The sequence below is a fragment of the Podarcis bocagei genome (assembly GCF_964188305.1).
Source record: "Podarcis bocagei genome assembly, chromosome: 1".
In the NCBI taxonomy this organism is placed as follows: domain Eukaryota; kingdom Metazoa; phylum Chordata; class Lepidosauria; order Squamata; family Lacertidae; genus Podarcis; species Podarcis bocagei.
In genome coordinates, this window is record NC_138125.1 from 16,350,872 (window position 1) to 16,363,141 (window position 12,270).

The 12,270-nt window shown below is 43.1% G+C and overlaps 1 protein-coding gene across 2 annotated transcripts in view; it reads right to left on the reverse strand.

Moving 5' to 3' along the window:
• The window catches only part of RCOR1 (REST corepressor 1), a 140,216-nt gene that overhangs the window by 82,555 nt on the left and 45,391 nt on the right, over positions 1–12,270 (reverse strand). For both annotated transcript variants that reach the window (XM_081193266.1, XM_081193265.1), the window contains exon 3: positions 8,191–8,274. In XM_081193266.1, the coding sequence (XP_081049392.1) occupies positions 8,191–8,274 (84 nt within the window). The remainder of the gene's footprint in view (positions 1–8,190; positions 8,275–12,270) is intronic.

Consider the following 12,270-nt stretch of genomic DNA (forward strand, 5'->3'; position numbering starts at 1 on the left):
TATAGCCTACCTCAGAGGTTTGTTGTGAGAATAAAAATGGGGAGAAGGGAAACTACTACTACTACTACTACTAATAATAATAATAATAGCAGCAGCAGACTGTCTCCTGCAGACACTCAATAGATTTCTGGAACACTCCTGAAGCACTTCAGGTAAAACTTAACATGACGGGAGAATATTCGTATCTGACCTTCATCGGTCGTATCAGAGCAGCAAGAAACACCAAAAAAAAAGAAATAAGGAAATCACATCGTTCTGACCACAACACCGCCAAAAACAAAGCAAAGCCAACTTAAAAATATCACCTGGGATTCCGGTACTGTTTATCATCTGTTTCTGTTTAGGGCAATTCCCTAAAACTTCCTACATGCAAAAACACAGGAAAACCTTGTTCATGTTTTGCCGGTGAAGAGTATGATCCCGCCATGTGGAATAAAGGAGGCAACTACGTCATGATGTCTTGCAAGAGAAAAGAATTCCAGGATAGGGTGTATGTGTGCTCTGAGTTTTTTGTTCGGCTAAACTGAGGACTCTGAAGGGGAGCTGGCTATGCTAGTTATATGGGCAGAGGGCAAAAAAGAGAGAGAGAGAGAAAACCGAAGCAATGTATTAATTCAATGGAGGAGACCACCCCAGGCCAACCCAGGCCTCCTCCAGTTGCCATGGCAACAAAGTATTGATTTTCCTTTTCCTCCGGCCCCCTCTAGTGTGAGGATTCAGTATTTTGAATCCACTGTGCCGCTAATGACATCCAACAAACCCTGCTAAAATAGTACTGAAAATAAACAACAGAAATGTGTGTGTGTGTGTTTGTGCGTTACGGGCGACACTGAGGCAAACTGCCCCTTAAAATACTTTTAATAACTAGGAGCATGGCGTGGGAGGGGAGGGAAATGGTAAAAGAAGCTGCAATTAATATGGAAACTTTTATTTCAATTTTGTATTTATTTTTTTCCACTGGGGAGAAGGCCAGCTAAATGACTTTGAGGATAGTAACAACAGGGCTAACAACTGCGCACCTGCATTTCAGTGCAAATTGCTGTTTTCAAAAGTTCAAAAGGTGATGGGAAAAGGAATTATCTGTGGGACTGAATGTAGGTATGCTTGAATATTTTTAAGGACTGTATGAAATGTATGTTTGTATGCTTGTATATTCACAATATGTGTGTATTAATGCTGAATTATTTTAACAATAAAAACTTCTCCCCAAAAAAATAATTCTGCATTTGCTGCCCAATGCTTCCAATGGGTCCTCACCGTGTCTGACTAAAATTGGGTGCCACCTTTTTATTAATTAATTAATTAATTAAATTTGCATACTACCCCTCACCCATAGCTCTCATGGTAGTTTACTTTCCACATTCTACTGTAAACTGATATTATTGTTTGAATGCACGAATTCAAACTCTGCTGTAATAGAGAACAGAATTCGTTTACAATGCTAAATGTAAACTGTAAGTGGGGACCCCATTGTTTTGTCAGTCCTCCCTTTGTCTTGCCACTTTGCCACCAAGCCGGTGTGTATGTGGTAGGGTCCAAAATCGTCCGAAAAATATGGGATGTGACAAGGAAGGTTGTAGAGGAGGAGGAGGAGGAAGAGCGCCAAAGACCAATGGAAATCATGGTCTCACATTGCATGAGCAATAGGGAGAGCTTTTTGCACCTTTTGTTCAAAGCAAAGGAACAATCTCATACGCTGCCCCGAGTATGATTTAATTGGATATAACTCAGTTTATACTGATCTTCCTCTAGACCAGGGTTTGCCAAACTTGGGTCTCCAGCTGTTTTTGGACTACAACTCCTATCATCCCTAGATAGCAGGCCCAGTAGTCAGGGATGGTGGGAATCGTAGTCCCAAAACAGGTAGAGACTCTTTACAACACAAAAAAGATTATTGTAATGAAGTAGACTTTATATCAATGGGACACAGGTGGCACTGTAGGTTAAACCACAGAGCCTAGGGCTTGCCGATCAGAAGGTCGGCAGTTTGAATCCCCACGACGGGGTGAGCTCCCGTTGCTCGGTCCCTGCTCCTGCCAACCTAATGGTTCGAAAGCACATCAAAGTGCAAGTAGATAAATAGGTACCGCTCCGGCGGGAAGGTAAACGGCGTTTCTGTGCGCTGCTCTGGTTAGCCAGAAGCGGCTTAGTCCTGCTGGCCACATGACCCAGAAGCTGTACACCGGCTCCCTCAGCCAATGAAGTGAGATGAGCACCACAACCCCAGAGTCAGCCATGACTGGACATAATGGTCAGGGGTCCCTTTACCTTTAGGCTTTATATCTATATCTGAATATAAAGCTATTCACAAAAACACAGAGACTAATTATCATCTGTGACCTGCTTCACCAACCTGGTGCCCTCAAGATGTTTTGGACTACGACCTTCCGTCAGTCCCAGCCATCGACTGCTGGCTGATCGAAAAAATTTAGTCTAGTAAACGTTGCAACGCTAGCAGGAATCCAAGTACAGATCGCTATGTACACCCAACTGGAGCCAACAGCAAGTTTCCCACACTGATTCAAAATGGCTGCAGGCTGCACCTAAGTCAAATTACTCTGGACCTTTGTGGCTAATAACATGGGGCACGTCACTTTTAAAGTAGAAAACCAACTTTCCTCACGAATAACAACTGGAAACAGGGAAATGTGAACAGAGTGAGATGTGGATCTACAGATATTTAAGTTCCCCTCTCCATTTTTTAAATGGAGAACCTTATAGCTGTTCTAAGAGTATTGTTAGGAAAAATGAACATATTTGATTAAGCCACTGCAGGGGAAATTTTCCCCAGCAATGCTTCAAACACACAAGACTTTTCTTTGACTACTAGTAACATACCAGAAGTGTCTGTTTCTTTGTTTTTAATAAAACTATTTTTAGTCTGCTCTGCTCCGTACGATCATAGGGCAAAGCTAGAATACAATTATCACACAATGACAATATAATTAATAGCAGAGGTGGAAAAAAGTGTGGTGTATTGGCATAATATCAAAACTTAATGAAATTATAAGATTGAGAGAAGGAAGAGGCTAGAATCATTGGCTTTTATACTTGTAAACCGCTCAGAAGCCTGTTTTGGTGTGAAGCAGTATATAAAGTAATCGTAATAAATAATACAAAGTTAACAAGCCATTTGAGAACCTTTGGTCTCATCTCCTCAAGTGCATGAAACAGGAAACAATTTTAAATATATGTTAAGATTATGCAATATTCATACAGAACACTCTTATACATTATCCTATTTTACATTAATAAATAGTAAAAAGTATATAAAGGTTAAAAATCTAATATTTGCATTAAATTTATTTTAAAAATAATTTTAAAGTGCAGGTAAAAAAACCAACGCAACCTTAAAATTATAATACATAAAAAGATTAATGGCTCCTTAACTGCAGCATTAGTAAAGGTAAAGGTACCCCTGACCATTAGGTCCAGTCGTGGACGACTCTGGGGTTGCGGCACTCATCTCGCTCTATAGGCCAAGGGAGCCGGCGTTTGTCCGCAGACAGCTTCCGGGTCATATGGCCAGCATGACTAAACCACTACTGGCGAACCAGAGCAGCGCACGGAAAAGCCATTTACCTTCCCGTCAGAGCGGTACCTATTTATCTACTTGCACTTTGACGTGCTTTCAAACTGCTAGGTGAGTAAGAGCTGGGACCGAGCAACGGGAGCTCACCCCCTCGCAGGGATTCGAACCACCGACCTTCCGATTGGCAAGCCCTAGGCTCTGTGGTTTAGACCACAGCGCCACCCGCATCCCTGCGAATTGCAGCATTACAAAGTACTAATATTCAACCAAAGCTCAATGAAACAGGTGGATATCTGCCTAATACTCTTCATATTACAGGAACACCAAACTTAGGTTTGCGACCAAATGCACGTGCAACAAAAGGCTGCAGAAAAATTCGCATTCAATATTGACCTGTGTACATATGAACACAGGCTGCCCAACATGTGTGGTTTGGTGCCATGGAAATGAGCCCTGTGCTATATGATCCATCTCTGGGAATTATCCACTTAGTTACTTCCTGGTTTGCTGCTGCCCTTGAACAACTACAGCTATGGTTTGTGCTTGACCAGCTAAGTCCTGGTTCAGGAGAAAATTCAAACAATAATTTGCAAGTTTGGATATACAGTGGTACCTCGGGATGCAAACGGGATCTGTTTCGGAGCCCCATTCGCATCCCGAACAGAACGTAAGATGCGACAGCGCATCTGCGCATGCCGCATTTCACCGCTTCTGCGCATGTGTGTGACGTCATTTTGACCATCTGTGCATGTGCAAGCGGCAAAACCCGGATGTAACGCACTCCGTTACTTCTGGGTCTCTGCGGAGCGCAACCCGAAAGCGCTCAGCCTGAAGCGTATTTATCCCGAGGTATGACTGTAACTACAAGCTATGATTTGTATGTTTTATAACCGTCAGGACATAAATATTTTAAATAATAATATAATTAAATAAAGGCATGAAGCAAAAGTAGGAAATACTGTAACTCATTAAGCCAAGGAAGAAAGAGAGGGGGAACATGTGATCCAGAGGTTCAATCACATAATGCCAAACCAGGGCAGGATAGTATGCAACCAATGAAGCTTTGAATCCACTTTCTCCCTTTCTTTCCTTCAGCTTCATGCTCTTAGCAAGCCACAGTTTGCACAAGAAACTATGGTTTGCCAAGAACCAGAACTAAATGAAGGGTCCTGAGCAGACAAGGGGAGGATGAAACATGTGGACCCAAATATCACTCATGCAGTAACAGCGCCAAACCATGGGTTCCCTTTATGTCTGACACTGCATAGTATTTGATCCACTGGTTCTGGAGTTAGAGAAGAGAGACAATCCAAGTTGAACTCCCTGGTATTAATAAAATGTACTTTGGCTATGTAAATTATTCCCAGCTTCGCTTTTCCTTCAGTTTTTTGATGTGGGTGGAGAAGCCTTTGATCAGAATAACACTCCCCTGTGCATCGCACATTAAAGTGGCACTTCAAATGCTCCTGGCGGGTATTTTTTTTACAACAACAACAAACAAAAAGTCTACAGCCAGGAGAAGTGCAGTAACTTCAGAAAAGTGCACACATACATACATTATAGACTTTCAACAAGGTGGTATGGCCTTCTACCCTCAGTGGAGATAGGTCAATCAACCAGAGAATACATGCAGAGAATTGCACGTGCCATTACAGAAATTCATGTACAGGGACCAGCAAATTGTGTCTAGTCTTGGCAGCCCACAGTTGTTTCTTGTGTTGGACTACAACTCCCACCATCCCTTGCACATAGGCCATGCTAATGACAAGTTGGAGTCCAACTTGGAGGGCAGCTCTGGAGAGCACTATGTTGGCTGTCACTGCATTAAATCAGCCTCATCTCAGACTACAGTGGTGCCTCGCAAGACGAAATTAATTCGTTCCGCGAGTTTTTTCGTCTAGCGAATTTTTCGTCTTGCGAAGCACAGTGTCGGAAAAGTTTTGGAAAAGCTTCAAAAATCACCAAAAACCTCAAAAAAGGCTACCACACCGTGTTCTATGAGTTGCTCCTCGAAGTCAAGTCGCAACTGTATTAACGGTGTTAAGAAAAAGGAAACAAATTTGCAAGACGTTTTCGTCTTGTGAAGCAAGCCCATAGGGAAATTCGTCTTGCGAAGCAGCTCAAAAACCGCAAAACCCTTTCGTCTAGCGAGTTTTTCGTCTTGCGAGGCATTCGTCTTGCGAGGCATTCGTCTTGCGGGGCACCACTGTATTTGTCCCAAAAACGAACACCTAAGGGGGGGAGGGATTGATAATTTTTCTGATGCCCTCGAGCAGAGAGCTGTACCCTTCCAGATGCTATGGGACTCCAACTCCCATCAGCCCCAGCCAGATTCACCAATGGTAAGGGATGATGGGCAATACAGTTCAGCAACTTCTGAGGGGCCACAAGTTCCGCTGGTCATCCGCAGCTTGGCCATCCTATAGCGAAGACCCCGGAAGAGAGAACTTACTCTGCCTTATCGTGATTTAACCTTGCAAGTCAGTCGACGTATAATATTTATAGAAAACTGGAAGGAAAACAACAGACCACGCCTTCTGCTCATTTGGGAGGCAGGTGTTATAGCTCCTTGGAAAAGGCTAAAGACAAGTCCAGGGCCCATGTGGTCATGACTGCCCACCTTTCCCTATGTTCCAATTTTATTTTATTTTTTAATTTGCGTTGTCTTGGTTATATTTAAGGCGGCACCAACAGTTTTTGCCCTAAAGCGCACTGTAACAACAACTTTTAGAGAACATCAGCTCTACACTTTTTTCTGAGCAGCTCAAATTAGAACGCATGCTAATTTGCAGATGCAAAGCTTCACAAGATCTCAGAAAAGCTTCATCCCGTGGAAGTATAAAGGGGAAGGAGAATAAAGACCAAGAGCTGCAAACCTCCTTCTACCCTATCAGAACTGAGAGCCTTAAATCACTTTCCAAAAAGTTCTATCCCTCATGGTTGGATAAGGGAACAGTATGTACCTGAAGAATACAAAAAGGACATTAATAAATCATAATTATGTTGTTGTTGTTTTAAAACATGAGTGTCTGTATAAGCTGTTTAAAAGTTGGAACCATTCAGCAAAGCTTGACGCTCTTCAAAGCATTTTCTGTGTTTGGACAATGTTCCTTGCAACAGCATATGGTGAAAATATACCGTATTTTTCACTCTATAAGACGCACCAGACCACAAGACGCACCTAGCTTTGGGGGGAGAAAAACAAGGGGAAAAAAATCTGAATCTCAGAAGCCAGAACAGCAAGAGGGATCGCTGCACAGTGAAAGCAGCAATCCCTCTTGCTGTTCTGGCTTCTGGGATAGCTGCGCAGCCTGCACTCGCTCCATAAGACGCACACACATTTCCCCTTACTTTTTAGGAGGGAAAAAGTGAGTCTTATAGAGCAGAACAAATCGAAAACACCTAACGCAATCTATGCTGAATGCTACGCTAACGGCATCATTTAAGATTCACAAAATATGTTCAGTGGCCAGTCATTACTATTTCCAAGCATATACTGGGATGATCTGAATGTAGCCAGGTAACAGCAAACCTCACAGAATGCACATCCAACATGCAATTGGCCAGGTTAAAAATAGAGCAGAAAAGGATGGGGAGCCTCAGACCAAGGCCCATCAAGCCTCTGTAACTGACCCTCATGTCTTTCTCTAGGGCAAGGCCGCAGGCATTCTCCAACCACACCTGCCACTGGCCCAAAGGAAGAACTGTGTACCAGGAACAATCCTTCCTGCCTGGCCCAAATGTTGTCACCTGCTCTGTTTCCAAATATGATATGGTGGGGAGACAAGAGAGAATCCGCACAGGCAAAACTACAGAACTGTGTTATAAGAGCTGCAATTTGTGCTTGTCTTTTCCCTCTTCCCTCCCCTTCTTTTTTCGCCGTGTGTCATGACTCCCTGAATGAGTCATCAGTTTTTGCAAGCCACTCAAGGAAACTTTTTGGCTAAGAGAGAGGGTAAAAATGCTTTCAATAACAAACAGATGTTCTACTGTTAGTTAGTTTGAGGGCTAATAATGAAAATTTGAGTGGCCATTCCACGTTTTTAAAAGGTTCTTTATAAAAAAAAGTCAGTAAGAAAAGTGCAAATAACCTATTTTCAGTCACCCTGATATTTTTGGGGATTCTTATCGGAAACTTGTTAATTAAATAGCAGGAATGGGAATACTTGCCTCTGAACAGTTACTCCCCACTTGATTCTTAGGGGCAGCCCTGCTCCCAACAAACTTTACTCCTGCAGCTGAGCTGCCATTATTTTTTCCTTCCTCCCTCTCTAAACCAGTAACGCCAATGACACTTATCCTTGACCAATGCTTCATAGAACACGTCCAATAATTTAGTGAGAATTCTGGGAAGCTTGCATTCTGAATTTTCACAAGATGTGTGATTAGGAAATGAAGGAATTAAAGATGCTTTCTCCATCCAGAGGTTTTTGACAACACCTCCCATCAGCCTCAGCAAACCTTGCGTAAGGTTGTGTTACATCACAGACTCAAAATTCCACTTAAAGGACAATGAAAACACAAAGTAGGTTACAGCTGTAGTTTCTCCCCAGTGAGAAAGCATCCTGGTGTTTTATTTTATTTGCCTTTTTAAACAGGCTTTTTTTAAAAAAAAAAAAAGTAGGGGGGTTGGGGGAAGCAAAAATCCAGAGACTTACACTTTGCTTCAGAAATATTCTGGTTGGGCGACCAGACGAGCATACCAAGATTTTCTCTCTCCTGGGACCGCTTTGCAAGTTTAGCTGGAAGAAAACACATATATGTACGTTAAAATAAAATAGAAAGGTGGAATCTTACTGCTTCTAAGCGCTGATAAAAGAAATTGTATAATTAGGCTCACGAACAGTGTACCACCTAGCCGCAATCCTTGAAATGTTTTCATTCATTTTAAAAATAATTTTAAAAATTATGTCTTGACAGTATTTTCCTGGACCAACTGAAGATGAAGATGAAACAGAATTAAAAATGTTGTTGTTGCTTTAAGATTCTGGCATTTTCAGGGAACATGCCAAAAAGAACCCCACACTAACACACTATAGAGTTAAACTGCAGGATTTGCAGAAAAGGTTGCTATCTGATTCTCCCCAGCTATTAGCCAAGAGAAAAAGAAGAGCAAGCAAAGAGAAATGGGAGTCTGGCTGTATTGTGTCAGCAGGTAAAGCTGCATCAGTTTCTTAACACCAGCAGTGCCAGCCAACTTATATATGCAGTTACCCCTGAAGACTGGTCTTAAATCAGGTGTTGAAGGAGAACGAGTTCATTAAAGGTCTCTAAGTGTGTGATCTAATACCACTGTATCACATTATACATTTAAAGCACATTCCCTCTTGCAAATAATTCTGTGAACTGTAGTTTGTTAAGGGTGCTGGGAATTGTAGCTCTGTGGGGAGTAAACTACAGCTCCCAGGGTTTTTTTGGGGGGTGCGAGTGGTTAAATGTATAGTATAAATGTAAACTACTCTATTCCGAACTTAAAAATGGAAAGGGTAATGCTGGTGGTCAACAAAAGAGGTTTAATGACTGTCTCAAGGCAAATCTAAAAAAATGTAGTATAAACACTGACAACTGGGAAACAATGGCGTGCGAGCGCTCCAGTTGGAGAACAGCCTTTACCAAAGGTGTCCTGGGCTTTGAAGACACTCGAACTCAGGATGCAAGGGAGAAACGTGCTAGGAGGAAGGCACACTTGGCAAATCCACACCATGATCAACTCCCGCCAATGACCCCACTGTGGAAGGACGTGTGGATCCAGAATAGGCCTCCATAGTCACTTACGGACTCATTGTTAAAACCGTGTTTATGGAAGACAATCTTACTCGGCTACGAGTGATCGCCAAATAAGAAGAGGAGGAGGAAGAAGAAGAAGAGGAAGAAGAATAGTACCATAAGAAGAATTTACACACTTTATATAGGATTCTTAGGTTGAACTTAAAAAAAAAAAATCAAGTACTGTACTGGGACAAATAGAAAGAGGCAACTATACAAAACACAGTTCAATCACAATATTGTTTATTCATACCATATTTTAGATCTTAGCATAATGTGCAGTTTTCCAAAACTGCTATGATAGAAGCAAAAATGTGACACTTAAAAACATGATTCGGGGGGGGGGCGGAGGGGGGGGAGAGAATGCATGCCAGCACAAAAACAATTTAAACAGCAGCACACACACCCAAAAACCAATCATGAACGACCTGTCACTGGGACCCACCAAGAAAATGTTTGCTAATGAAACACCCAACAGCAAGATCTCTGACACTGCTCCTAAGGCCTCAGAAAGGGAAGTTGGAAGATAAAAGTAGCCCTTTTGAGTCAGTCTCTTAAAGACCCCCTCCTCTGCATTCCATTCGCATTGATTTATTTATTATACCGCCCTTCATCCGTAGATCTTGGTTTACAAAACAAAAGCACAAGATAAAAACACAAAATGCGTAATAAGAACAAGAACAAAAAACCACAAACCAATAAAAACGCCTTCCTCCCACAAACACATTTATAGGAGTAAAGGATGTTAATCAGCCAAAAGGCCTGGTCGAAGAGGAATGTTTTTTCACCCTGGCGCCTAAAGTTGTATAATGAAGGCTCCATAACCTGGGGAGGGCATTCCACAAATGGGGAGCCACCACAGAAAAGGCTGCTTCTGATGTTGCCACCCTCTGGACTTCTCGTGGAGGAGGCACACAAAGAAGGTCTTCAAGAGGATGATGTCAGGGTCCAGGTAGGCTTGTATGGAGAGAGGTGGACAGCTGCATATTCCTGCCTTACTGGGGGTTGGGATAGATGATCCGCAGCCCCCCCCCTCTCCAGTTCTGCAATTCTATGCGTCTATATGTTCAGGCCTTTAAGGTGGCACCATATTTGGCTTGGAGGTCATCAGATCTGATCTGCCTGACTTGAAGCCTAGGCTGGGTAATTTATTCCTAATCAACGGGTGCTTGTAAAGAGATTCAAAACTCAGTAAAGCAAACTGAAGCATGAGAAGTTTAACCACAGGTCTCCAGGGCCCAGGGCATTTTACAAGTATCCTTCCTGGGCAAGAATGATTTCTCACCATGTGGGAAGGGCCATAGCTCAATCGAAGAATATGCACTGCATTCAGAATGTCCCTGGCCTCTCTAAACAGGGCTGGGAATGGCCCACATCTGAAACCCTGGAGAATTGCTGTCCGTCAGTGTAGACCAGGGGTCCGCAACCTTTTCCAGCTGGTCCACCGTTCCTCAGACCTTGTGGGGGGCTGGACTATATGGGGGGGGGAGAATGAATTCCTATGCCCCACAAATAACCCAGAGATGGATTTTAAATAAAAGGACACATTCTACTCATGTAAAAACAATCTGATTCCCAGACCTTCCGTGGGCCGGATTGAGAAGGCGATTGGGCCGCATTCGGCCCACGGGCCTTAGTTTGCCTACCCCTGGTGCAGACAATACTGAATGAGGCAGACCAACAGTGGGACACAGTATAAGGCAGTTTCCTATGTTCCTGCAAACCTCACTCCTCACTGCGAAGAACAATCAGGCTGATAAAATGTTTGAAATGAGAGCCTGCAATCTGCTTGAGAGAACAGCCGTTCTCCAAGTGTTATCTGCTCCTTCCTTCTATCTAGGGCGGTTACAAGGCAGAAGAGGAAATCTAGCCCTTGCATAAGTCAAGCAAACGAGCTGCCAATTAAAAGAGAGAACTGGGTGTGGCTACCTGAGTGTTGCAAGGCAGCCATGCCAAGAGCATCATCAGCACAGTAGGAAAATCTAGTTCTAGAGACGACAAGCCCTCCTAGATTGATGAAGATATACAAATTCCACATTTTCTACTTAAATGGCACATAATGGATGCAGCAGGACTCTTACTATTGAGGGGGGGAGCATTAATGCGACCAGGTGCTTTTGAATCATGTAACTGGTACCAGCCAATTGATTTTTCCAATGTTTCCCCAAGTCAAGACCACTACTGTTCTTCTTAGATCCATTTCTGCATATTCCACCCCTTTCCCAACATACTGTGTTTGCCATTTCTGAGACTGTTAACTTTTCCCTTGTGGAAGGGCATTCTGCAATTCAAGAACTTCCACAAAACATTTTGCTGCAGGCCAAATTTCACTTAGAGCAGGATTAAAAGTGAATTGGGGGTGCTACAAAGTATTTTAAGGGAGCTAAAAGTTCATCTGAGATGAGTAGCTTTTTTCAGAGGGGTACCCTAGTCCATGACTAGATTTTGTACATCTCCAGTTCTTCTGTTGTCTTTGTCCATGGAGTTTTCTTGGCAGGGATACTGGAGTGGCTTGCCAGTTCCTGCTCCAGGTGGATCACGTTTGGTCAAAATTCTCCACTATGACCTGCCCATCTTGAGTGGCCCTGCACAGCATAGCTCATAGCTTCTCTGAGTTAAACAAGCCCCTTCGCCACGGCAAGGCAGTGATCCATGAAGGATCTTTGACTAAATGGCGGGAGGCAGTGGAAGACAGGAGTGCCTGGCGTGCTCTGGTCTATGGGGCCACGAAGAGTCAGACACGACTAAACGACTAAACAACAACAGTTCTTCTAGCAAACGCCCCTTTTCTGCAGAATGACCAGTGCTCTCAATTTCATTCTCTGTAACCTTTTGCACAGTGGACTTTCAACCGTTGATCAAGCCTCAGCTTGGTGAATTCTGGAACTGACATTTTTGAAATGACTTCAAGTTTACTGATGGACAAGCTCACCTATGCACACACAGTACTCAATGCACAGCCAGATTTGCTG